This window comes from Choloepus didactylus, chromosome 20, assembly GCF_015220235.1.
Source record: "Choloepus didactylus isolate mChoDid1 chromosome 20, mChoDid1.pri, whole genome shotgun sequence".
NCBI classification, from domain to species: Eukaryota; Metazoa; Chordata; class Mammalia; order Pilosa; family Megalonychidae; genus Choloepus; species Choloepus didactylus.
The window spans coordinates 3,694,318-3,722,096 of record NC_051326.1 but is presented as its reverse complement, the minus strand read 5'-3'; the positions used below and the strand labels follow the sequence as shown (position 1 = coordinate 3,722,096).

At 42.0% G+C, this 27,779-nt stretch overlaps 1 protein-coding gene across 2 annotated transcripts in view; it reads left to right on the top strand.

The window, feature by feature from the left end:
• Positions 1-27,779, top strand: part of NBAS (NBAS subunit of NRZ tethering complex) — a 397,863-nt gene that overhangs the window by 236,154 nt on the left and 133,930 nt on the right. For both annotated transcript variants that reach the window (XM_037813443.1, XM_037813445.1), the window contains exons 39-40: positions 20,223-20,299; positions 21,153-21,290. In XM_037813443.1, the coding sequence (XP_037669371.1) occupies positions 20,223-20,299; positions 21,153-21,290 (215 nt within the window). The remainder of the gene's footprint in view (positions 1-20,222; positions 20,300-21,152; positions 21,291-27,779) is intronic.

The window sequence follows — 27,779 nt, the reverse complement described above, 5'->3', positions numbered from 1 at the left end:
TCTATCTGCTTCCCTGGCGTCAGTAACGAGGAAGGGAGCAGGGAAAGGCCTTCCTGGCAGGCCCTCCACAGCTTCCGCTGACATGTCATTGTTCGCCCCTCTCACCACTAGGGAGCCTGGCCAGTGCCCCCTTAGAATTTCTTGTTTTCCTCCTCTTGTTGCACTTACTTGTGTATAGGAACACTATGGACTTTTGTGTATTGATCTTGTAGCCTGCCACTTCACTGTGTTCATTGACTTGTTCTAGTAGCTTTGCTGTAGATTTTTCTGGATTTCCTACACATAGAATCATGTCATCTGCAAATAGTGAAAGTTTTACTTCTTCCTCTCTAACTTGGATGCCTTTTATTTCTTTTTCTTGCCAAATTGTTCTAGCTAGAACTTCCAGCACAATGTTGAATAACAATGGTGACAGTGGGCATCCCTGTCTTGTTCCTGATCTTAGAGGGAAAGCTTTCAGTCTCTCCCCATTGAGTATGATGTTAGCTGTGGGTTTTTCATATATCACCTTTATCGTATTGAAAAAGTTCCCTTCTATTCCTATCCTTTGAAGTGTTTTCATCAGAAAAGGATGTTGAATTTTGTCAAATGCCTTTTCTGCATCCATCAAGATGATCATGTGGTTCTTCTGCTTTGATTTATTGATGTGGTGTATTACATTAATTGATTTTCTTGTGTTGAACCAGCCTTGCATACTTGGAATAAATCCCACCTGGTCTTGGTGTATAATTCTTTTAATGTGTTGCTGGATTCGATTTGCGAGTATTTTGTTGAGGATTTTTGTGTCTATATTCATTAAAGAAATTGGTCTATAATTTTCTTTTTTTTTGTAGTATCTTTGTCTGATTTTGGTATTAGGGTGATATTGGCTTCATAGAATGAGTTAGGTAGCTTTCCCTCTTCTTCAATTATTTTGAAGAGTTTGAGCAGGATTGGTACTAATTCTTTCTTGAATGCTTGGTAGAATTCACATGTGAAACCATCTGGTCCGGGGCTTTTCCTTTTTGGCAGCTTTTTGATGACTGACTCAGTCTCTTTAATTGTGATTGGTTTGTTGAGGTCATCTATTTCTTCTCTAGTCAGTGTTGATTGTTTACGCTTTTCTGGGAGGTTGTCCATTTTGTCTAAATTATCTAGTTTATTAGCATATAGTTGCTCATAGTATTGTCCCATTATCTCCTTAATTTCTGCAGGGTCGGTAGTTATATTTCCTTTCCCTTTTTTGATTGCATTTATTTGCATCCGCTCTCTCTTTTTTTTTTTTGTTACCCTAGCCAGCGGTCCATCAATTTATTGATTTTCTCAAAGAACCAACTTCAGGTTTTGTTGATTCTCTCTGTTGTTCTCCTGTTCTCTATTTCTGCTCTAATCTTTATTATTTCTTCCCTTCTGTTTGCTTTGGGGTTAGTTTGCTGTTCTTTCTCTAATTCCTCCAGGTGAACAGTTGACTCTTCAATTTTTGCTCTCTCTTCTCTTCTAATATAGGCATTTAGGGCAATGAATTTCCCTCTCAGCACCACCTTTGCTGCATCCCATAAGTTTTGATAAGTTGTGTTTTCGTTGTTATTTGCCTCGAGGTATTTACTAATTTCTCTTGTAATTTCTTCCTTTACCCACTGGTTTTCTAAGAGGGTGATGTTTAGCCTCCATATGTTTGTGAATTTTACGACTTTCTACCTTTTATTTCTTTGCAACTTCATTCCATTAGGGTCTGAGAAAGTGTTTTGTGTAATATCAATATTTTTAAATTTGTTGAGACTTGCTTTGTGACCCAACATGTGGTCTATCCTAGAGAATGTTCCATGAGCACTTGAGAAAAAAGTGCATCCTGCTGTTGGATATAGTGTTCTATAAATGTCTGTCAAGTCTAGTTCATTTATCGTACAATTCAACATCTCTGTTTCTTTAGTGATCCTCTGTCTAGATGTTCTAGCCATTGATGAGAGTGGTGTATTGAAGTCTCCAACTATTATTGTAGAGGTGTCTACTTCTCCTTTCAGTGATCTCAGTTTTGCTTCATGAATTTTGGGGCATTCTGGCTTGGTGCATAAATATTTATGATTATTATGTTTTCTTGATGAATTGACCCTTTTATTAATATATAGTTGTCCTTCTTTGTTTCTTTTAATTGTTTTACTTTTGAAGTCTAATTTGTCTGATATTAGTATAGCTACTCCCACTTTTTTCTGGTTGTTGTTTGTGTGAAATATGTTTTTTCAATCTTTCACTTTCAGTCTATTTTTGTCCTTGTGTCTAAAGTGAGTTTCTTGTAGACAGCATATAGATGGGTCCTGCTTTTTAATCCATTCTGCCAGTCTGTGTCTTTTTATTGGGGAGCTTAATCCATTTACATTTAGTGTTATTACTGTAAGGGCAGTACTTTCTACTACCATTTTGTTTTTTGTAATTTATATGTCATATCTTATTTTTTCCTCTCTCTCCTTTTACCTTTCCTGATAATCTTCATTTCTGCACTCTTCTCCAACTCTCTCTCTCTCTCTCCTGTCTTTTCCTGTCAGCCTGTAGCACTCCCTTTAGTATTTCTTCTAGTGCTGGTCTCTTATTCACAAACTCTCTCAGTGTCTGTTTGTCTGAAAATGTTTTAATCTCTCCCTCATTTTTGAAGGAAAGTTTTGCCGGATATAGAATTCTTGGTTGGCAGTTTTTCTCCTTCAGCATCTTAAATATGTCATGCCACTGTCTTCTTGCCTCCATGGTTTCTGTGGAGAAATCTGTACATAGTTTTTTCGACCTTCCCTTGTATGTGATGGATTGCTTTTCTCTTGCTGCTTTCAGAATCCTCTTTTTGTCTTTGACATTGGACAATCTGATCAGTAAGTGTCTTGGAGTAGGTCTATTGGGGGTCTATTCTATTTGGGGTACACTGTACTTCTTGAATCTCTAATTTTCTTTTATAAGAGTTGGGAAATTTTCAGTGAATATTTCTTCTATTACTCTTTCTGCCCCTTTTCCCCTCTCTTCTCCTTCTGGGAACATGTATATTTGTGTGTTTCATGTTGTCACTCAGCTCCCTAAGACCCTGGTAATATTTTTCCATTTTTTTCACCATCTGTTCTTTTGTGTGTATGAATTCGAATGACCTGTCCTCCAGTTCACTGATCCTTTCTTCTGCCTGTTCAAATCTACTGTTGTGTCCCTCCATTGTGTTTTTCATCTTCTCCATTGTGGCCTTCATTCCCATGAGTTCTGCCATTTGTTTTTTTAAGTTTATGAATTCTTCTTTATGGTCATCCAGTGTCTTCTTTATATCCTTCAGCTCTTTTGCTATATCTTCCTTCATTTCATCAAATTTATTTAGCATTAGTTGCCTCCACTCCTGTGTCTCAGCTGAGCCATTAGTTTGTTCCTTTGGCTGGTCCATGTTTTCATGTTTCCTGGTATGGCTTGTTATCTTAAGTTGTCTAGGCATCTGATTTTCTTGATTAGTTTATTTTGGAGCTTGTTTTCTATCTTTTACCTAGTGGTTTTCTTGTTGGTTGTCTTTGTTCTCTGGCCTCTGTTATTCAGTTCAACTTATTCTAGACCTCTAACTTAGGTTCTATTTAGTTGATCAGAATTTTTCTCCTCTTGTTTTTTCTGTTTCTTGCTCTGCCTCTATGTAACCTTTTTGTGAGTGGGTCTCCTCAGATATGGGCGACCCTAGTCAGATTTTCCCAGTCTAGCGAGGCCCAGGTCTCACTGGGAGGGTATGGAGTTTTCCTGAGAATGAGACCCTCCTATGAGGCCTTTAGAATTGGTGCTTTTCCTCTCCTGTCCAGCAGGTGGTGCTTGCCAGCCCGCAGCTCCCCCACCAGTGTAAGGAGGTATGGAGACTCTAGTTCTCCTGGTGGCTCTGATCCTGTCAGGGGCGTGGCTGACTGAAGCTGGAATCTGAATTCCAGCCCCTGGGGTCTGAGTTCCCAGAAGGAGGACTGCCAGTTGAGCTGGACCTCCTCCACTCTCCCAATCCTAGGAACTCCAGTTGTCTCTCAGGTGCACTATCCCTTCTTCTCTCTCCTCTTTGGGGCCTCTCCAGGTAGATTCTTTGGTCAGCCTGAGTTCCCAAATAAAGACAGGGATGCAGACCTTCTTCAGAAGTGAATCTGGAACTCAAAGACGCTGTGGGTACTCTGTCTTCCCCCAAGCCCAGCCTAGTCCCTCAACCTGGGCTTTCTGATAGAAAATAACCACATATATTACTTTTAGATTAAAAGAAAATAGAAAAGAAAAACAAGAAAAAGAAAAAAAAAAAAAAAGGAGTCCCTTTTAAAAGTCTTTCCCCAGCCTGGAAGTTTTGTCAGTGTCAGAATAGAGCATTTAAAGATGTACTTTGGGCTATTGTCTGATAATTACTCTCCAACAGCTTCAGTTCCACCCCTGCCACGGGCTATTGAAATGCAAAAAGATAAGGAATCAGTTGGAAGCCAGAAGGGACAAAATGTTGGGGAAAAAAAAACAGCTTTTTTGGAGCCTGGGAATGGGTGCCCGCTTTTACGTGGCCCCTCTTCTCAGAGCCCAGCTCTTCCTTAGCATCCCCAGCTCCCAAAATTAGTTAATTAAGTTGTTGATTAATTCTGCAGTTGAGGCTGGATTGAGCCCTCTTTCTTGTCCTCAGCAGATTGCTGTTTTTTGGTTTATTTTTTTCCCCCTTTCAGGGAGCCGGCAGCAAGACAGTCTGTGAGGTCTGGGTGGGGAGGGGCGCCAGACCCCTGGTCCGGGGAACTTCCAATGTTCGCTGCAATCTCAGCTTTTCCTCCAATTCCAAACTTGCATCTGATGTGTGACTGGTTACTGGAGACCCTGAAAACACTGTTTCTTATGTAATTACCAGCTGCTCTAGGGGAGAGACGAAATTCTGCACCTCACCACTCTGCCATCTCCCCCCCCACCCCCTGCCCCTTAGAATTTCACTGAGCATATTGCTGCGTGGAACAAAGCTCACCTTCTCTTATGGGAAAAAGGGGGAAATGTGTGCTCAGAATAGAACTAACATTTTCCCCCACACCATTTACTGTGACCTGTTGCTAGGTATCTTCTCCTTTCAGTCAATATTCATGTGCAGTTGGGAAGGAGAGGGACCAGTTCCACTTCCTACCCAGCATGCAGGTCCTGGGAATACTAGGGGTTCACATAACACATACCTTTTTCTTCATTCTAAGATGTGTGTTTTTCCACATCTTATTTTTGAAATCAAGGTATATCTCACAGTTGATGGGTACATGTATGGTTTTTTTTCCTTTAAAAAGCTATTATTAAATTAATGATACATCTTACAATTGATGAATACACATGAAGAGTATAGTTGCATTGTTTTCCCTTTTAATTTTTTTTAATTGTTATTTTCTTAATTGATTGGCCATGGATTAAATTAGGATTGATTATCAGGGTAGTTTGTACAGATAGAATAGGAGACCTTAAGAAAATACTGTATTAGATGTGGGAGTATCACCTGTTGATGGGCATGATAATGGGCTGAAATAATAATCAGAAAGTTTGCAAAATTGGTTCACACAGTATTTTCCTTTATTGTTTAGCTTGTTAATATGAGTAGCTCTAATACAGGACTTCGTGGAAAGGCAAGGCACTGGAACTACACAGTAAAGGGCTTGAACGATGGATGCCTTCTTGGTGTAGACTCTCTTCAACTGCCTCCTCAGTTTATTAAGGCTTCTGGCATTCAGAGCAGGTTTTGGAGACAGCTGGGGAGTACTTGAGCAGAAGGCCTTTGTGGGCCACAGATCTGCAGGTTGTTAGGCCTCTCCTTTTTACGGGGTCTTTGGAGTAGGTGGCCATTGCTGTTGTGGGGCACTAAATGTGGAGGCATCACCCTGATCTTGAAACATGGAGCCAAGAGAGAGGATTTTTTGAGGAGCTATGTGGAGTCGGGGAAACACACTTGATCGTGCACCAGGGCATCTCCCCCAGCTCCCTGGTAACCTTGTGTGCGTTACTCCTTGAAGGGCTGGTCCCCCAGCACCCATGCATAGGCTCTGTCCCAGGAACTTAGAACATAGCATGCTCCCGTCTTCAGAGGGCTTCCCGTCAAGCTGAGGAGACAGGCAGACAGTGTTGATACCGACCACGACAGGCACTGGGAAGGTAGAGGTGTGACAGCTGATGCACAGGTGGCCTTAGAACCCCTCCTGGGCAGGGAAATTTGACCTGGACTTTGAAGAATGAATCAGATTTATTCTGGGTGAAGAAAGGAAGGAGGCTGGGAGGGAGGGAGGTCAGGAGAGGCAAAAGGATGATACTTTAGGAAGAGGGAGTAAACTTCACTGAGGCAAACAAGATAAAACATTGTGGTTTTTCAGAGATGTATAGGTTACCTAGTCCCTGTACAGAAGGGTGTGTATGGGCAAGCAGTGAAGAAACGATGTGACTTTAGGCAAGGGAAGAAGTGCAAGGCCTTTGTGCTAAGTTAAACATGTTGAACCCTCTGTGGAAAGCTACAGGGATTTCAAGCAGACGAATATTGTTCGGTTTTTCTTCTCTTCAGTTTCCTTTCCTGTAAAGTGAGCGAGCAGGCTTGCACACCCCGTCGCTGAGCTGCTGCTGTCTGACCGCATCGTGACCAGGCCCCCCTTTTGTGCGCGTGCTTAGCCTGGCCCCCGTCCTGCATTGTCTCCTTGCTGCCACCTTGCCCTTAGGTCAGGCCAGTGCAGAGTTCACTTTGTTGAACCCCGGCAGTGTCCATCCAGTTGCATATTAGAATCTTTTGGGTAATTTTTAAGAAAGACGGAAGCCTAGGCTCCACTTCTTTCAGAATTTCTGGAGTGGGGCCCAGACAGCAAAAGTTTTTTTCGTTCCTCAGGTGATTCTGTTGGGATCCTATTGCTTAAGACCCTTTGGGAAGTTTCACTTATGCTATTAATCCTCCCCAGCCATCATGTCTGTTCTTCAAACTCACAACTTCCTCTCAGAACCTCTTACCTGGTGGCTTGGAGAAAGCTACTCATATTTTTCACGTCTGTATCTGGTCTCTTCAACCTGAAGATCAAACCCCAGTTGCCTTATTTGTTTCTAACTCTTATCTTTTTCCACAACTGGGGGAGGGCTTTGTACATGGTAGGTGCAAAATGCATGTCTCTTCTCAGCAGTGAGAACGAGTGCCGGGGGTGATGCCTGCCCTTGGTTGACCCGAGCTCAGGTTTCCAAGCATGTGTGTGCCGCTCGTGGCAGGAGGTTGCAGCTGGAGTGCAAGCATTCTGTCTGTCCAGGTGTTCCTTCAGGTTGTCTTTTCTGGCCATCCGATTTTAATATTCCACCAGAGAAAAGAATCCAAGTTGATGAAATAATTAAAAAGTTATTTTCAAATATTGTTGAATTGAATGGGAAAAATATACCAGAGCACCTGCTGTATATGTTAAGAATGGATTTTAAAAAAAACAGAGGCAATTTTAAAAATAATCATCCTTGTTATTTATGTTTGGACTTATAATTTATGAAGTATTTACATGTTCACTATTGCATGTGATAGCTCTCAATATAGCTATCTTTGGCTATTTTATAATATTAAATATTTGTCAGAAACAACTCAGAGTGAAGAATACCATATAGGATAAATGACCTCAACCTGAAATCATAGTAAAATGAGATCCCTGACTTTGGTTCAGAAGTAGGTTGTAATACAAACTAAACTTGCCAACGTGATCTTAGAAATCTTAGATCTTTTTTGAATTCTTTAATAAAGTTGATGAAATGGTTTTTATGGAGAATAGCTAAAGGAAATGATCATTATTTATTTAGCTAAATGAATGATCTAATGGTCAATTATTGCCAAATCAGTAATATGGCCAGCTTTTCTGTGTATTTCGTTCTGGAATTACATTTATCATAAAGTGCTTTCCAGAGACACTTATTTTGCCCAGAATTAGTGCTTGGAGACTTGGGCATAGATTTCATATGACTTTGGCTGTATAACTTGTTTAGAAAATGCATTGTGTTCAGGGTTTGAGAAGCAGCATTGCAAATTAAATCCAGACACATTGCTATTTGTAGGGCTGGCCTTTCTCTCTCTCTCTCTCTCTCTCTCTCTCTCTCTCAGCATATTTTAAATGGTGTGTGCTGTGATGAGTCAACCTGCAGCCAGCCAAACTGTCTGCTGGATGCTAGTGGAATCCCATGTGGTCAGGTGCCCTCACATCCTCGCTGATGATTTTGTCAGATGTTGCTTCAAGCGGTCAGCAGGTTCAAAGCCTGGGAAGTTTGCTGTGTATGGGCTTTGATTCCCACTCTGCAGGAATCCTTGGTTCTCCTTGTGGGCTGCTAAGAAAGATTTGGTCCCCGGGGTGGGGTGGGGACTGAGGCACCTGCTCTCCGTTTCCCTTAGCACGTCCGTTGTTGCTCACCAGCTGGGGCCTTAGAGCTGGAGGGGTGATCCTTGTTGAGAGGAAAGGATGCTGTGGGGTAACTTCAGCCACAGGGAGGAGATGTGGGCTGTTTCCTCCTCAGCCTGGGAAGGTCTGGGAAGGGGGGTGCATTGGGGTGAAGTGTCGCCCCAGGTCCATGTCCTCCTGCACCTCAGCATGTGCCCTTAGTTGGAAATAGGGTCTTTGCAGGCGTGCCCAGTTAAGGTGCAGCCGTACTGGGTTCCAGTGGGCCCGAAACCCAGTAGGACTGGAGTCCTTACACGAGGAGAGAAATTTGACCTGGCGTTGCCACAAGCCTCGGAACTCTGGGCTGCCAGAGCTGGAAGAGGCAAGAAGGGCGCTCCCAAGAGGCTTCTGGGGTGGCTGGGCTTCCCGGTGGCCCCAAGGAGCTAGACTGCAGGTGTGCCTGACGCCTGTGCTGCTTTAGCCGGGGGGCTGGCAAGGAGCAGGAGTGTAGGACGCAGTTATCAGAGAGGATTGCTGTCTCTTTTCTTCCCCCAACATTTTATTGAGAAAATTTCCAAATGCACAGAAAAGTTGAAAAAATTCTGCAGTGATCTCTCATATACTCTTCACCTAGATTCACTTAACATTTTAATATACTTTCTGTGCTTATACTTCCATCCCGCTGTCCTTCCACCAAATCCAACTTATTTTTTTGATACATTGTAAAGTAAGTTGTAGGCATCAGTATACTTCGCCCTTAAAACTGCACTATACATATCTTTAAGTGGTATTTGTTATGTTTTCATGAGATAAATTTAACATAATGATGGAATGCAAAAATATGAAGTGTACCACCGGGTGAGTGCGGACCGTGCAGCACCTGCGCGGCCCTCACTCCTGGCAGGAGTCAGCACAGCTGTCAGGAGTTCATGCTTCTGCCCAGCAAACGCTCACCCACGCTCTAGAAGGCCATTTCCCCTACCATACATTAGTTTTTACTGTCCTAGAACTTCCTTACGTATAATCATCCATTATATATTCTTTTGTGTTAAACTTGCCTTTATTACATGTGTCAGTAGTTTTTTTTTTAATTACTAAGTAATATAATAAATGCTGTGGTATGAATGTACTACCTTTTGTTTATCCATTTTACTGTTAAGGGACATCAGGGCTGTTTCCATTTACAGCTATTGTGAAAAAGCTTCTCTGAACTTTCTTGAATAAATCTTTTTGTAGACATATTTTTATGTCTCTTAGGTAAATAGCCAAGGGTAGAATTGCTGGGTCAAAGATTATGTGTTTGCTTACTTTTGTAAGAAGCTGTCAGAAGTCCCTTACTTTCCAGCTGTTGTGTTTTTCTGGACTCTGGTTCCTTAGGACTGCAAGTTTTTCTGAGTTTTACCTGCTGGACATGTAACAGACAGTGGCCTGCCCTCAGGATAAAAGCTGTAAAAATGGAGACTCACTAGTGCCATTCATTCTTCCAAATGGCAACTATCCTCCCCTCCAGTTTCCGTCTGCTTTTGGTAGCTCTCCAGTGCCTTCTGATACTGTTCTGATAAGAGAACCCAGTCGCAGAAGAATTTAAACAGGGTCACTCTTCTGGATTTTGCTGTGGTTCATTAGGTGATAGTGGGGCTAAGGCCTGAATCACAGTTCCCTGGAAAGGGGGACTAGAAAGTCAGGGTACTTTATCCTTATGATTGATTCTGGCTGTCAGTTCACGTGCGTGAAGGCCTGTCCCATGGAGGCAATTTGGGATGTCCCCCAGCTTTGAGGGATTTTCATCCTGGATGGTTACAGCAGATGTCAAGAAGCCTTTAGAGAATGGGCCACATGGATGTTAAGTGGCCCAGCCGTCCTGATGGAAGTGCTGCCAGGGGGACTTGTATTACAGCAAGAGTTTAAAAGACACAGCAACTTGGCAATAATAGCTGTGAAAATTGCAGTTGCCTGTGTTGTTCAACGAAGTCATTCTACATGTAGGAATTTGTTCTGTGAGTGTATTCACACACAATAAAATATGGCATATGTTCTTTGCAGCATTGCTTGTAATAGCATAAGATTGTCAGGAGCCTGATGTGTACTAATAGGGAAAGACGTCTGTCCTATTTTAGATCTCTGGTTTCTTGTCTTTGCAGATTAACTGGCTTTCTGAGTTTGGGTGATTTACATAAGCTTTCTGAGCCTATGGAAAAGCAACATAATACCCTCTCCCTTCCAGGGTTGTTTGTTTGTTTTGTTTTGTTTTGTTTTTTGTTTTTTGTTTGTTTTTGACGCTTCAGGATACTTCTCACAAAGCACCTATCTCATATCTGGCTCATCAGAGTAGGTACTATATTTTTAAAATTGCAGGGTATTTTTGTTTATGATAATTTATTGTTATATTAAAGGAATGGCATGAGCAGAGGCAGAGAGTGTGATTAAGTCATTTGGGCTCATGCTAATTTGGCTGCTGTTACAGGCAGGGATAGTGGTAATTAAAACCACAAATTAAGGTTGGCCCATATTTATGGAGACCTTGAATGTCAAATAAGAAGTTTTATTCTTCAGAGAATGGGGGCCAATGAGTTTTTTGTTTTGGTTTGTTTTTGTGGCTGGAGAGTGACACAATCACACAGTGCTTGATTAAAATTAATATGGGAGAACCTAAGATGGCGGCTAGGTGAGACAGGGCAAAAAAACACCTCCGTGAAAAATACTAGATAAAAACCAAAAAGTAACCCAGAACACCAGTTCCAGAGTAGCACCAGCCAAACAAGGTCTGCTAAATCTACAGGGACTGTGCATTTGGTGAAACCAGGAGTCTGCATTCTGAAACGAGTGAGTGAGTCAGCTGAAAGTCCCTTGGCCACGCTGTGGTGTGGGGAAATGGTGGGTTGGTGTTTGGAGATGGACTAGTTCTTTAAAAAAAAAAAAAAAAAAAAAGCAGCTGCAGATACGACGGTGAGAGCCCTGCGGTGAAGTATGGAGGGAGCAGGCTGGGCTAACGCCTCGTTGTTTGGCGTAGAGGATACCCCTTCCCACACCCACTGCTGACTGTCTCAGGCCCAGGGGAGCAAAGGGGAGCCAAAGAGAGAAAGGACCGCACGACTTGCAGCCATCTCCCTGGCGGGCAGAGGACGCTCCTGCCTGGGGCCAGACCCGCAGCTGGAGTCGCGCCGGGCAGCCCAGTGTGATGGGGAGTCTTTCCCGCAGCACCGCACACACGCCACAGTGTTGGCCGTGGACAGTGGCCTTTAATATACCCATGGCTGATTGTCCCGGAGCTGGGAGGACGGTGCTGTACAGAAAGGGGGAAGTTAACACGCCCCATTCAACCATCTTTGAAGCGGGCTGGGAACGCCCCTGCACAGCCCAGTGTGCCAGGGCTTCCCTGGAAGCCAGCGCACACTTGTGATGTGGTGCGGCCCTCCCTCAGCAGAGGTCCTGGAAGAGCACAGCTGGGAAGGGGAAACCACTCGGAAATCCAGGCAACCTATGCCAATGCCAAGGACTTGTGGGTCAGCAGCAGAGAACAGCCTTAAATCTCCGGGAACACCTGGGAGGTTTGATTATTAAAGCTACCCTTCCTCCCTAACCGCTCAGACACACACCCCACATTCAGGGCAGACAGCACCAACAACACACCCAAATTAAGTGCACCAGTTGGACCTCAGAAGAGTCAGATCCCCACATGCCACAAAGGCAAAGTTGGGGAGAACTGACTTGAGGGGAATAGGTGACTCATGGACACCATCTGCTAGTTAGATAGAGAAAGTGTACGCCACCAAGCTGCAGTTCTGACATATTAGAGATCCAGTAAAGCAAATGCCAAGAGGCCAAAAACAACAGAAAATCTTAAAGCATGTGATAAAACCAGACGCTATGGAGAACCCGAACCCAAACACCCAAATCAAAAGATCAGAAGACACACAGTACTTGGCGCAATTAATCAAAGAACTACAGACAGCCAACGAGAGCATGAAACAGGATATAAAGGACATGAAGAAGAGCATGGCACAGGACATAAAAGACATAAAGAAGACCCTAGAAGAGTATAAAGAAGAAATTGCAAGAGTAAATAAAAAAATAGAAGATCTTATGGAAATTAAAGAAACTGTAGGCCAAATAAAAAAGACTCTGGATACTCATAATACAAGATTAGAGGAAGTTGAACAACAACTCAGCCTCCTCGATGACCATAGAAAAGAAAATGAAAGAACAAAAGAAAGAATGGGGAAAATATTGAAAAAATGGCTCTCAGGGATATGATAGATAACATAAAATGTCCAAATTTAAGACTCATTGGTGTCCCAGAAGGGGAAGAGAAGGATAAAGGTCTAGAAAGAGTGTTCAAAGAAAATTGTTGGGGAAAACTTCCCAAACCTTCTACACAATATAAATACACAAAGCATAAATGCCCAGCGAACTCCAAATAGAATAAATCCAAATAAACCCACTCCAAGACATATTCTGATCAGATTGTCAGATACTGAAGAGAAGGAGCAAGTTCTGAAAGTAGCAAGAGAAAAGCAATTCACCACATACAAAGGAAACAACATAAGACTAAGTAGTGACTACTCAGTGGCCACCATGGAGGCGAGAAGGCAGTGGCATGACATATTTAAAACTCTGAGAGAGAAAAGTTTCCAACCAAGAATACTTTATCCATCAAAACTCTCCTTCAAATTTGAGGGAGACCTTAAATTTTTCACAAACAAATGCTGAGAGATTTTGCTAATAAAAGACCTGCCCTACTTCAGATACTAAAGGGAGCCCTCCTGACAGAGAAACAAAGAAAGGAGAGAGAGATATAGAAAATTTTAACTGACATATGTAGAATATTACATCCCAGGTCACCAGGACACACATTCCTCTAGTGATCATGGATCTTTCTCCAGAATGGACCGTATGCTGGGACATAAAAACAAGCCTCAATAAATTAAAAAAAAAAATTGTATTTGTTCAAAGCACATTCTCTGGCCACAATAGAATACAAGTAGAAGTCAATAACCATCAGAGACTTGGAGAATTCACAAATACCTGGAGGATAAAAACGAGGGGGAGATAAAAACATTCCCGGATAATCAAAAGCTGAGGGACTTCATCACCAGTAACCAGTCCTATAAGAAATGCTAAAGGGAGTTGAGCAGGCTGAAAGGAAGGGACACAAAACAATTGACTGAAACTACATGAAGAAATAAAAATTTCCTGTAAAGATCACATGGTAAATATAAATACCAGTACTACTGTATTTTTGATTTATAGCTCCACTGTTTACTTCCTACAGGATCTAAAATACATAAACTGTAATGATAAATCAGTGGTTTTGGACTCAATGTATAATATGTAATTTTTGACAAGAACTACATAAAAGTGGGGGAATGATGGAGTATAGGAACATAGTTTATGTGTCATATTGAAGTTAAGTTGGTATCAAAGAAAAACAAGATTGTTACAGATTTAAGATGTTAAATTTAAGCCCCATGATAAAGACAAAGAAAGTATCAGAGAATATGACCACAGAGATGAAAAGTAGAGTGGGGGTTCCGAGAAGTGGGGGAAGGGGCAATGGGGAGTTAAGAAATGAGAGTAGGGTTTCTATTTGGGGTGAAGGGAAACTTCTAGAAATGGATGGTGGGAAGGTGATAGCATTGCAACATTATAAATGTGATTAATCCCACTAACGGAATGCTAGGGAGGGGGTGGAATGGGAAGATTTAGGCTGTATATATGTTTCCACAATTGAAAAAATAAAAAAAAAGGCTAAATAGATGACAATTAAATGCCAAGGATGATCCTGGATGGGATCTGAGGATGGAGGAGAGGAGGCTCAAAGGGACACAGATGGGACACACACACACACAAAGAAGGAAATACAAAATGTAAGCTTTGTATCAATGTTGAATTTCTTGACCTTCTTAGCTGCGCTTAATGAGATTGCATGAAAAAATGTTCTTGTCCATGGGAAAGGTATATGTGAATTATATTGTCTGTTCAAAGATATGTGCAGCTTGCTCTCATGTTCAGAGGACAGAGCAATAGAAGATGGATGATAGACAGGGAGGGAGAGAGAGAGGGAAAGAAGGAATTGGTGGTCTGACAGGATGTTAAAGGTCGTGGATCAGGATATTGTGGGGGGTCGGGGTATGATGGAGTTCTATGTATGGGGTTTGTACTGTTCTTGCAACTCTTCCTGTAAGATTGAATTTATTTCAAAATAAAATTTATTAAATTATAAAAAAATGAATATGACACCGCAGTTTGAAGAATGAATTGGAAGGAGGAAGACTGAAGATGCTAAGTAGGGTACAGGTGGGTTCTGGTGAAAGAGTCCAGTTTTTAAACAGCAAAAGCCTGTACTAGAATTTGTCACAGTGAGAATAGAAGGTACGTGTGAAGGAGTTTTCTGGGAGTGAGTCCACAGGACTTGCTGACTTCCTGAATGTTGGGAGCGGAGGAGTGGAGAAGTCCGTGATGGCTGAAGTTTCCAGTTTGGCTCAGTGGGAGAATAGTGTGCTGTTTTCAGAAATATGAAGAATTGGGGGTGAAGGATTATTAATTTGGGGGATATTTGAGTGGTGATGTCCAGCAGGCAGTTGTTAATACAAGTCTTGGGAGAGGCGTCAAGCCTGGAGATAAATATTGGGAGAGTATACTACGGTGCCATCTGAAGTTAAGAGTAGTTGAGGTGTCCAGGGGAGAAAATGTAAAGTGGGATTAACAGGTGATGGTGAAGGAAGCTAAGGGAATACTCCCCATGAGCAGTGAAGAAGGAGCAAGAGGATGTGGTGCCATGCACAGAGAGGAGGTGCCCTTGAGGAGTAGTTGCTGAGAAACTCAGTGTCCCTGACACCCACGGAGGACACGGCCAGCAGTGCGCCTTGCTACCGTGAGATTGGAGGGAAAAAGAGAGCAAAGACTCCTGGTTTGGTGGCCTTTGGAGGCAGCAGGTTTAGGGACTGGAGGAAAGAGTGGTTGTCAGGGTGGCTGATGCAGGGAAGGCGGCTCACGCACCCCTGAGGTTCCGCGATGCAGAGGGGCCGTGGAGTTTGTCTGAGTGGAAGGCTGCCTCAGAGCTGGGACACGGCAGTTTATTGGTGTGTTGGCTAGGGCAAGTCAAAATGAAGGACTTTGTGACTCTAAATCTTCTTTTTTGAAGATGATAGAAACATATCTAAGTGTCTTCCTGAGTGATTGTCCAGCACTCAGAGAGAAGCAGCCAAGTAATAATAATAAATATGATAGCACAAGTGTATCCGATAATCAGGTATGCCTGTTTAAGTCTGCTGTTTTCGTCTTAATGAAATTAGTCTGCATGCTTAAATGTGATTGTTAATTCCTTAATAATTATGATTTATATATAACGGAAGGTAATTGCCTCTGTTATCACTGTGGTACTTACTAATGAAAGAGCCTATTAGTCATTTTTTAGGAAGTAACCAAAACATGTCCTAACTGCAGGAAACTGTTTCCTGATGTCTTCAGTATGTAGATGGAGAAAGGAAACTGACTGGGTACTTTCTATATGCTAGAGAGATGCTATGCAGTTTACTTAATTTACCTCCTTTTAGTACTTACACAAGGACAATAATACTCAGATCCAAAATCTAAAATGCTTTGAAAACCAAAAGGAACTTCCTTGGCTTCTTTGGCCTTAAAACCTGAAGTAATATGACCTGAGGCTCTTTACAGTCTTCGCTTATTCCACTTAGTGTGAGTAGACAAATGTTTTGCAGCTGAAATATTAATGTCTTTGATTACGGGGTGTTCCCAGACCATACAGGAGTAGCGGGTCATATAAGATAATGTACAGCATCACTTCCTAATACTCAAAAAGTTCTGAGTTCACAGACACAGGGTCACCCAGTAAATCAGCGGAGGACCTCAGCTTTGACCTTGGCCTCTCTGGCCTGAAGCTGGTTCCCTTCCTGCTGTACCACTCGACCTGATATTGTAGGTATTTCTAGATTTCGTTTTAGATGTATATATGAAATATAGTCCATGGGGATGTTACTCACTTGGAGGAAACATGTTTATATTAGGGCAATGATTTTTACTGCTTAGTAAAAATAGAATGATGAGCCTTTGCACTTCCCTGTAAGAGTGATTTTTTTTAATCAATATTTTGAGCTCATAAAAAATAATTATTTTCTCTTTTACCTGATGTTCCAGTTTTCTAATGTTGCCATTATGCAAAACACCAGAAATGGATTGGCTTTTATAAAGGGGGTTTATTTGGTTACAAAGTTACAGTCCTAAGGCCATAAAAGTGTCCAAACTAGGGCATCAACAATAGGGCACCTTCACTGAAGAAAGGCCGCTGGTGTCTGGAAAACCTCTGTTAGCTGGGAAGGCACGTGGCTGGTGTCTGCTCCGGTGTTCTGGTTTCAAAATGACTTTCTCCCAGGATGTTTCTCTCTTAAATGCTGGGGATGTTCTCAGTTTCTCCCAGGCAAACTCTCTGGGCCAGCAAAAGTGTTCTTTCAATGGTCATCTCCAAAATATCTTTCTCAGCTGCAAATGCTGAGCTCCGTCTGTCTGAGCTCTTGCAGGGCTCCAGTAAACTAATCAAGACACACTCTGAATGGGCAGGGCCACACTGCCATGTAAAAATAATCTAATCAAAGGTATCACCTACTTTTGGGTGAGTCACATCTCCATGGAAACAATCTAATCCAAATATCCCAAAAGATTGGATTAAAAGATCATGGGTTTTCTCTAACTAAGCCACCTTGGCGGGTGATCTCTCTGCCCTCCCCGCTACATGGGACCCGACTACCAGGGGTATGAATCTCCCTGGCAACACCGGATATGACTTCCAGGGATGAATCTGGACCCGGCATTGTGAGATTGAGAACATCTACTTGACCAAAAGAGGGGTGTGAAATGAAACGAAATAAAGTTCCGCTGGCTGAGAGATTTCAAATGGAGTTGAGAGGTCTTGCTGGTGGACATTCTTACGCACTGTGTAGACAACACGTTTTAGATTTTAGTATATTGCAATAGCTAGAAGTAAATACCTGAAACTACCAGACTCCAACCCAGTAGCCTTGACTCTTGAAGACGATTGTATAACAATGTAGCTTACAGGGGGTGACAGTATAATTGTGAAAATTTTGTGGATCGCACTCCCTTTATCCAGTGTATGAATGGATGAGTAGAAAAATGGGGACAAAACCTAAATGAAAAATAGGGTGGGATGTAGGGGGGGGGTGATTTGGGTATTTTTTATTTTTATTTTTATTTTTTATTCTTATTCTTTCTGGTGTAAGGAAAATGTTCAAAAATAGATTGGGGTGATGAATGCACAACTATAAGATGGTACTGTGAACAGCTGATTATGCACCATGGATGATTGTATGGTATGTGAATATATCTCAATAAAACTGAATTTAAAAAGAAAAAGATCATGGCTTTTACTTGGGGGGCATAATATATCCAAACTGGCACACCTGGTATAACCCAATTACATATGTTCATGAAATGCTGGTCACCATCTTGCGAGTTGTATCTACAAAATACGTATCTTTTAAAAACAAATCTTCTGGAACATATGTTTCAGAGATAGCCCCTGGGGACTATTATTATTCCAACTATGTCATCAGTACTCTTTTTTTGTTGTTTTTGTTTTGTAATTTCCTTCAATTCTGTAGCATAGTTTTTTCTTTTTTTCTTTTTATTAGAGTGCAGGTTTACAGAAAAATCATGCAGGGTTCCCATACATCCCCTCTATTCTTAACACCTTGCATTAGTGTGGTGCATTTATCACAATTTTTGAAATAATTTTATTCTAATATTACTATTAACTATATTTAGTGTGTTTTCATCCTTTGAGGCTGCTTTGGTTTTTGGATACAGTCAAGTGCACATAAATAAAGTGAAAGATGGTTGATATAATGATTGAAAAAAAAAAAAAGGTAAATGTGATTGGAAGATAGTGATGATCAGGACTGATTTTCCCAGGTGGGCCTGAGACTGGCCCCAAACCCAACCCAAGAGGGATTGGTCCCCCAGTAGCTGGGGCAAGAGCCACACGCCTGAATCGGAGGCTCCTGAGGGGCCCTTGTGAAGAGGCAGTACTTATTGTGACGAGCACATTCAGATGTGCTTGTTTGAAAATTGTCCTCTTTCATGTGTAAAAACAGGAAAACTATCTAAAGAAAATTAAAATGGGGTGGAAGAAAAACTAGGTGAGGTGACAATTGAAAATCACCTTATAGAAGAGTATAAGGAAGAAAATAAACAGGGAAGCATTGTTAGTATATGAAGCTGTCAGTTTATGTGGTTTTTCTTTTACATTAAGTGTCCTGAACTGTTAGGGAGGCATAGAAGGGCAGCATATACGGGGCAGACATAAGTCGAAATGACAGTCCTGGGATTTTGTGTGTGTGTTTTTGTATAGTGTGCAATTTCTAAATTAAGTAAATCCTCCTCAAATAGTCTAGAATTTTCAGCAGATTAAGCTTATGTGCTTCTTCTTGCCTTATCTTCTTATGTCCAAAGTTTTGAGGTTAACCCCTTTATCCTTCAGTTTTTGTCTTCTAGGATGCATTCACCATCTTGCACCTCTTCTTTGTTCTCATAAATGCTTGCACAAAATTTGGTTTGGGATCTTTGCATTGCATTGTTAGTATTATTTCTTTGGAAACTTCCTCTTTCCCAACATTGTTTATTCTTGAAGGCCAGGGACTCTAGAGTCTTCCTTAACTTAGGCCAATATTGGGTTCAGAGAAAGTTCTTCATCATACTGAATGAAGGGATGAATTTGGAAATGGGCCTTCAAACTAGTAGCTTTTGATTAGAGAACATCTCTAAAACTGTCTGATTCCTTGGGAGGCCTATGGCTGACTGGCAGGTCATTTGGTTCATAAGGTTTGGAGAATACATGAGAAATGAGGATTTACAGAACTGATACTCTCTTCATAGAGTCATGGTGGAAGAGAAAGCTCATTTTTTTTTTCCTCCTGTGAATCACCCCCAGGAAATTTTGAGTCCTAGGACAGCCTCTGACACTTCTCACACTTGTAGATTGCCCTTCATCCCACCCTCATCCCCACCACCCAGTCTGTCAGCTATGCTCGGTTTGTACAAAAACTTAAATATTCCTATAAGGCAGATATAATTAGGAAGGTAGATCTTCTGGAAAAACATGGTACATTTCCAGTGTCAGATATCATTTACGTTGGCTGATTCACATCCTTTTCTCCTTCATTGGTACAGATGATGGTGGTCTGTGTTCTTTAAAAATTAAGCATTTGCCTTGTGAGTGCTTTCACCTCTCTGCACTTGTCACGAAAGCCCTAAATGAATGGGAGACCTCTGTTAACCCAAACTGTATAAGCGGAGACCTTACTGGCAGTACATTTTCTTTTCTTCTAGCTGTGACATTGATAGGTGTTGCTTACATAAAATTTTTTTGTGGCTGGGGATCTTTTAAAATATAAGCACAGCAAGAGGCTTGATTTTTTTTCTTATTCTTTTCTTTTCTTTTTTTTTCTTTTGCGCAATGAAGAGGGGTGTTCTCAGATGTAGTAAAATAATTTTGTTCTCATTGCAGTAATGAGAAGATTTACCCTGAATTTGCACCTACAAAGCTGTATTGTTGCTCTGATATTTAGCACTCCTAAGATCACCCTGCATGTTACTGTTACTGACGTGCCTTGTTTTGGCCGGCAGATGCCACCACCATGCTGCACGCGGTCTCTGCAGCTGGCCTGACAGGGTGTCCCCGTGTGTGAGGGACTCAGGCAGGCCTTCCATGTAGCACAGTCCCAGGGGACCTGCATTCCGAAGGGGCGGAATAGATTTCTGTATCAGGGCTTGAGGGGGGTCTCTGAGATGAGTGTCTGCTGAACTCATAGAGGACTAGACGTATGGCACTTAGTAACTAGGACTGCTGTTTTTTCTTTCCACTTTCAGTTCTCTTACAACTAGCAAGTGATGCTTTACCTAACGACATGCCCTTGGCTCTCGCTTATCTCCTTGCCTTACCACAGGTGAGTTCACTGTTGCTAATGAAGAAGAACGTAAAAACAGATAAATTAAAAGTCTATGCTGGGGATTTTCATCAGTGAAATTGTTTATCAAATGTTTTGATGCTTTCTGATAGCCCTTAGGTGCTTACAGGGCCCTGCTTGGTGATAGGTATGTTAGTCAGGGTTCTCCAGGGAAACAAGTGACAGGAGATTTTATATATATTAAATGTAAATATTATGACATTTATTATAGGCATTGGGCATGTGACTGTGGGGTGAGCAAGTCCGAGTTGCGTAGGGCAGACCACAAGGCGGGAACTCGGATGAAGCTTCCGATGAATTCCCCAGGAGAAGCTGGCAGGCTGAAGTAGAGACGGAAATTCTTCCTTCTGACTGCTGAAGTCATCCACTCCCCCTTTAAGGCCTTCAGCTGATTGCGTGAGACTCTGCTCATTGCTGAAGGCAGTCTCCTCGGGTGGTTGTGGATGTCATCAGCCATAGATGCAATCAGTGTACTGATGGTTAAATCCACAAAATATCCTCACAGTAACCATCAGGCCAGTGCTTGCTTGACCAAACAACCGTACACCCTAACCTAGCCAATTGACACATGAACTTAACCATCACACCAGGAGTGAACTCGGCAGTGTTAGCTGAAATGCCAAACTTTAAATCCACTTTCAAAAGCACAAGATCTGTCTTTACAGAGTCTTCTGAATTGTTAATGTAGCCACACTAAGTTGAGCATAAACTTAAGCTGATATAATGGAAACTTTGTTCCAAAATCCTGCAGTAATGACTGGAAATGTAATGATCTATGGTAAGTTTGTTAATTCCTTCTCAGCTGAGTTAATTCTATCACGGTCCCTCCTAGGTGTTGGATGCTAACAAGTGCTTTGAAAAGCAGTCCCACTCTGCTTTATCTCTCCAGCTAGCAGCTTATTACTATAGCCTGCAGATCTATGCCCATTTGACACCGTGTTTCAGGGACAAGTGCCATCCTCTTTACAGGGTAAGTCCTCATTGTTTCCACTTTATTAATGAGTAGAGTTAAAGCTTTTCTAAAATAGTCAAAACGTGTTTATGCTCTGTGTTAGGACAGATCTGCTTTGTATCCAGAATGCATTCCATGTGACAGGCAACCCTTGCCTCTTCTGTATTAGATGCAGTTGCTTGTCTGAGCATCAGTAAGAATCAGAGTTTCTAATATTTATTGTGAAGGCTGTTCTTTCCTCCTAACTTTTCTTTCATTTACTTTAACAGATTTCTCAGATCAGAAGGGTGAGGTAGTGGGGAGGCTAAATGGAGAGTTGACTTTTTAATTCATTGCCCCAAAGAAGTTGGCTCTGTGTAATTAAGGAGAGTGGGCAGTGTGATTCTTTGAGCAATGCTGCACTTTTTTTCTAAGTCAGAGATATGAAAGTAGTAATTGCACAGATGGAAGTAGGAATACTACCTACTTACCATCAAGCTTTAGACCTATTTTATATAACTTTATTGTGAATTTCTGAGTTGAAAACCTAAACCTAAGTGTGGACACAGGGGTTACATGTACCTTCTTTTGTGAACACAAAAGTATTATCCGATGGCCATTAGGAAAACAAAGTCCTGTAGGGTTTCTTGTATAGACCACCCCGCTCTTGATTATCAGTGCTGGGGAATGATTTGCAAACAGATCAGATTTTCAAAGTTTCTGTTTGCACAAATCCAGGGTCCACAGGTTACTGCAGCAGGTTTCCTCCTCCCCTGACCTGCAGCATGCTGTGGGAAATCAATTCATGAGCATCTCGAGGCGCCTGCTGCTACAGCCTTCCGGGGCAGTCTCGGAGCCTCTGAGCAGGCCAGGGCATCCCATTGTTGGCAAGCACTATGGCGTTCACCTGTGCAATCTTTATTTTAAAAAAAGGGTACAAGGGTCGGATGAGCCATCCACAGCACAGGCTCCTCTCCTGGGGACATCATCGTGTTCAGGTGTGTATTGTTCTAGGTGTGGTTTTATTAACATGATGGCATCTGCCCAAGAAGCAGAGTGTTTTCTTCTTTTATCCAGTTGATTTAAGATATTCATTTATTTTGGGAATCATGACCTTTTTTTGTGTGTTTGCTTGTTTTTGGTAGCTCCTGCTTGCTTTGTGCAGTTTATTTTATACTCAAATAATTTTTTCCATTTTTATATCTCAAATAGTTTTTGCATGGAATAAGAAATGTGCATTAACCCAAAATGTTATAAATTGAGGAAATGAAGTGGTTATGTAAGTGTGGCAAGTTTATTTCTGGAACAGTATGCTTAATGTCTTTATTACATTTAATTGTATGGCTGGTAAATTGTATTTATGACATGTTTATTGGTGTCTGCTTCTAAATACCTTTATTTTTTCATTAGTGTTATATATGTACACAAACAGCTAATAATTTGCCCCAAAGCTCAAGTATGTTGAAACACTAAGAAGGTTTACTTTGACTGAAAGCATCACACCTTGTTGCAGAACTTGGCCCCCCTCTCCCCAAGTCAGCTGTGTCCTCAAAATGTGTTCGACTGAGTTTTCTAACTGGATCCTATTGAGATGGGATCCAGGTGCTGAAATGGAACCTTCCTCTTTCATTCCGGTTTATATCATCTGTGTTAAGGCCACTGTGTGCTGTATCTTTCATGAATACAGAGGATTCAAAGAGCATTCAGTTGTCTCAGTCAGCTCCTCCATCATTAAATGTTCCCTGAGCACCTCATTTGTACCATCCTCTCCTCCTGAGCGTTGGGATACGAGTTTGGGTAGGGCCGGTGCCTGACCTCAGTGAACTCACTGTCTACTCTGAATCCATAGGAGACAGTTGTAAATGTAGGTTTGAGCAGCTGCCATTGATTCCTGAGGACTGAGGCAGGACAGACTGCAAGTTAAAATTTTGAAAACCGCAGAGCTTGGCAGAGCCACATCTGTGATCTTCGGTGTCATTTCTTAGAAACCTTAATTAAAGCAGTACCCTTGGAGGAAAATTCTAGTATAACATCCTTTTCCTTTCCCCCCTTCCCCCCAGATATTAATTTACTGTATACCAAAAATTAAAAGTCCCAAATCAAATAGTGTTTGCGAAGAGGTAAGTTAGGAGAAAGCCCTTAAATTCCATCCCAGCTTTTATACCTTCACTAGCTATCGTTTCTCACCTCAGATATCCCAGCCCCTGTAAGAAACCCCATTTAAAATTTCCACAGCTTAAGTATGCAAAGAGATAGCGTAGAACATTGAAGGATAAGGGTTAGAAGCGAAGATGTGTCTGTATCACCTCTGGCTGCCTCCTGGGTTCCCCACAGTTCTCTCCACTTGGTGGAGTGTCCTGGTGTTTTATTTCCAGGTCTTGCCTTTTGTAGGCCCTTTCATCCGTTTCAGCATTTGTTGCGGGCCTGCTGTGTGACGTACCCAGAGCTGGGCCTTATATCTTACCTTTGTCATTGTTGTAAATGCGTTTTATAGTGTGATCTTCCAAGCATTCTTTTGAAAAACTTTTCAGAAGATGAAATCAGTTATTTTATATGCTAGGGCCGCAAATCCAGCAGGGGATGAAATTCCGAACTTTATGGTAGACTGTTTCTAAAATGTTTTTTTTTTTAAAGCTATGTATTGAAAATACAAAGTAGAAAATTATCTCAAGCAAAATAACATCCTGAGGGGAAACATACCACCTGTTTAAAACTTTCCAAACAGTATTACGAAGAAATGGAGACTATTAAACCAGAATGGATTTATTACCTCTAGGAGTAAACAGTCGTTGAGCATTCAGTTGTCATGAATATTTATGCATATTTTGTTTTTACAGGGACTTGACCATATTCTTTAAAGAAATTTTATTTTATGTAACCTCCCGAAGAACTACCTTGCCAAGTTTTGGGGAAAGAAATAGAATAATTTAACTTTCTTCATTTTCCTTTCTTAAACTCTTGATGCCTTTTTATGTTGTTCATTTTTTAGCCTCTGATGTTTTATGATATCACTTTGAATTCTGAATTAGGAAAATTTTGAATCTGCCCATAAAGTCCTACAGAAGCTTATTAAAGGCTAAACGCTTTCACACCCATGGATCATATAATTAGATTTGGATGGGGAAAAGAGGAAGAGGTGTTTGCACGCTGCACAACAACAGAACGTTAGTGCTTTTAGGTGTGAGGCTGCAAGTGGAACGTTGATGGCGAGCGAGAGGGTCTGGGGTGAGGCTGCGTGGCCCCGGGCTGGCCGCCTCTCAGAAGGAGTGGCAGTGCCCGGTGCCCCTCGCTGGGCTGGCATGGGGGTCACATGAAAATGGAGGTGGAAGGGCTTTAGCAGCTTTCAAATGTTGTCACTTGTGGGGGTGAATGAATAAATTCATCAAATGAAGTGCTGGGATGAATCGTAGATGCTTTGGAATATTTTGAGAAAGTGGTGGTGATAAGCTCATAGTAATAATTTTTATTAAGTAAAAATTAAATTGAATATTGGAATTAATCATAACCAGCTAAGTTCCTTGGGGGGTTGGGTTAAATGTCAGTGGTAGAGTCACCAAGACTGAGGCGTGGGGTTCCCATCACCTAAATCCAGTGTCCAACAGAGCATCCCGATCAGATGGTTCCCAGGTTGCTATGGTTGCACTTGGATTTGTTCTCTTCAGTCCATCCGTCCACCCAGCTTGCCTGTGACTTTTACAAGATGGAATTTTTATAATTTTGCTTCTCTGCTTAAATTGTTTTAGGAGCTTCTTACTTCCCTTCATAATGCAGTTACAATATACAAATCCATCCAGGTCTGGTCCCTCCTTACCTCTCTAGCCTTAACCCCTTGCCACGCTTCACTGAGAGTGAACATTTCTGGGATGTAGAACTTGCCTCTGGGCCTTAGCATCTGTTCTACCCTTTGCTAGAGTTTGTCTCCCTAATTTTGTTCAGCTTTTTAGTATGGTTACTGGAGTGGTTAGCTTACACATTAATTCTCCTGAGAAGACTTTCTTGACACTTGCCCAAGTCCCACTCCTCTGTATTCTCATAGCATCTTATCTTTAAGTGTTTCACACTGTTTCACAATTGTTTGCTTGTTTGTCTCTCCTAATCAGCTGAGTTCCTGGAGGAAAGGGAATCACATCTTCATAATACTACACCTAGTGCATACTAGGTACACAAAAGCATTTGTTGAATGAAAGCTGAAGGTCTTATAGAATTAATACCCAGGTCCTTTTTGGGGGGTGGCTGGGTGTACTTTATTGATGGTACATGACAAGGTAGGGCCGTCTGAGCCCCTCCCCTTCTTCAGGGGGTCTGGGATGGAAGCTGTAGAGGATGATAGGTGACTCTCAGAGTTGGGAGATTGAGTTGGGGCTGGGACTCCCAGCAGTTGACTGCCTCTTTCTTCTTCTCATGCTGTTGCTGGGGCTGGTGGTCCAGGGGCTCTTACTCCTTGGAGGACATGTAGACCATAAGATCTGCCACCCTGTTGCTGTAGCCAAATTCATTGTCATACCAGGAAATGAGCTTGACAAAGTGGTCATTGTGGGCAGCGCCAGCCCCAGTATCAAAAGTGGAAGAGTGGGTGTCACTGATAAAAGTCGCTGAGACAACCCGGTCCTCAGTGTGGCCCAGGATGCCCTTTAGGGGGCCCTCTGATGCCTGCTTCACCACCTTCTTGATGCCATCATATTTGGCCGCCTTCTCCAGTCAGCAGGTCAGACCCATGACGAACATATTGGGGGTGGGATTGTGGAAGGCCATGCCAGTGAGCTTCCCATTCAGCTCCAGGATGACCTTGCCTACCACTGTAGCAGTGCCAGTAGATGCGGGGATGTTGTTTTGGGCAGCCCCACAGCCATCCACAGTCTTCTTGGTGGCAGCGATGGCATGGATGGTTGTCATGAGTCCCTCAAATTGCCAAAGTTGTTGGGGGGCCAGGCAGTTGGTGGTGCAAGAGGCACTGCTTACAATCTTAAGGGAGTTGTCATACTTCTTATGGTTCATGCCCATCACAAACTTGGGGGCATCACCCGAAGGGGCAGAGATGATGACTCTTCTGACTCCACCCTTCAAGTGAACCCCAGTCTCCTCCAGGGTCGTAAAAGTACCAGTGAGCTCCACAACACATTCAGCACCAGCATCACCCCATTTGATGTTGGTGGAATTTCACTCCTGGAAGATAATGATGGGATTCCCATTGATGACAAGCTTCCTGTTCTCAGCCTTGATGGTGTCTTTGAACTTGCCATGGGTGGAGTCATACTGAGACATGTAGAACATGTAGTTGAGGTCAGTGAAGAGCCATTGATGCAACAACCTGTACTTTGCTGAAGTTTACAGCAGCCCTGGTGACCAGGCTCCCAGTGGGACCAAATTCATTTATTCCAACCTTCACCATCATGTCTCAGAGATGTGGCTGGCACTGCGTGAGAAGATGCAGCTGTCTGTCAAGTGGTGAGGAGCAGAGAGCCCAAACCCAGGTCTTTTGACTCAAGTCATGTATCAATGGCTTTCAGAAGAAGGACTCAGTATATGCATAGAGGTGGAAAAAAATTAAGTATGGTAAGGGTGACTTTTTCTCAAACTCACATACTGGAATCCAGGAAGATTTTTTTATATTGGTTTTTGTCGATATTCCCATATTGTTCCTTAATAGGATCAAGAGAGAGAATGTCAGGCTAGGTTGGGTAATATAGACTCAACATTGACAAATCTCCTGTGTAGCTCAGAATAATGGCTAGCACATTAGAAATGCTGACAGCATTCCATAATTCGAAGTATGTTTCTATGAAACAAAGCAGATTCTGGAGGGTTTTCCTTATTTTCTTTTATTTCAATTTGTACCATGTCTTCCCAGGAATTGGGAGTGATTGAGTTAATGTTGTTTAAGTATTGGACTTCCTGTTAAGTAATTCCAGAATCATGGCTGAGCTGCTGTTCCTTCATTGACACTCAGACCAATTTAAAAATCAATAAATATGCCCAGTAAATCACTTATTCTCCTTTCCTGTTAGCTCTTGGATTCTGGGTTTTTTCCTATTTGAATAAATTTATTGTTATTGAAGAAGCTGCTGAGAATTATAGAACAACAAACCATTGAGACCCAAACTGAGCAAAGTCAAAGTTGGTTGGATGCTTTCTTATGCAACTAAAAGTAGTTAGGATTTCAGAAACCATGGTTGGTTTTTTCCCTAATTTATTCCTGGAGGAAACCCTCTTCTCCTCATCTGTCTAGTCATTTATAGAGGAATGATTGAACTGCCACTGTCATTTATTGAGAACACTTAGGGTGGCCCAAAGGAAATTTAACCAGAGGTAATGATGACGGAAATTATTTCCAAGGTGAATTGTTATAAATGATGGGGTTATTGGAGAACAACTGCCATCAGTTGATGGCAGTTTAAGAGCAGTAATACTTTTTAAGTTGGCGGAAGTTTCTGAGGTGGAAGAACAGAGCAGGAGTCCAGAGACTCCTGTAAATGGTAAATGGTCTGTAAATGGGTAAAGTACCACTTCTGCAGCTGACCTCTCAAGGCA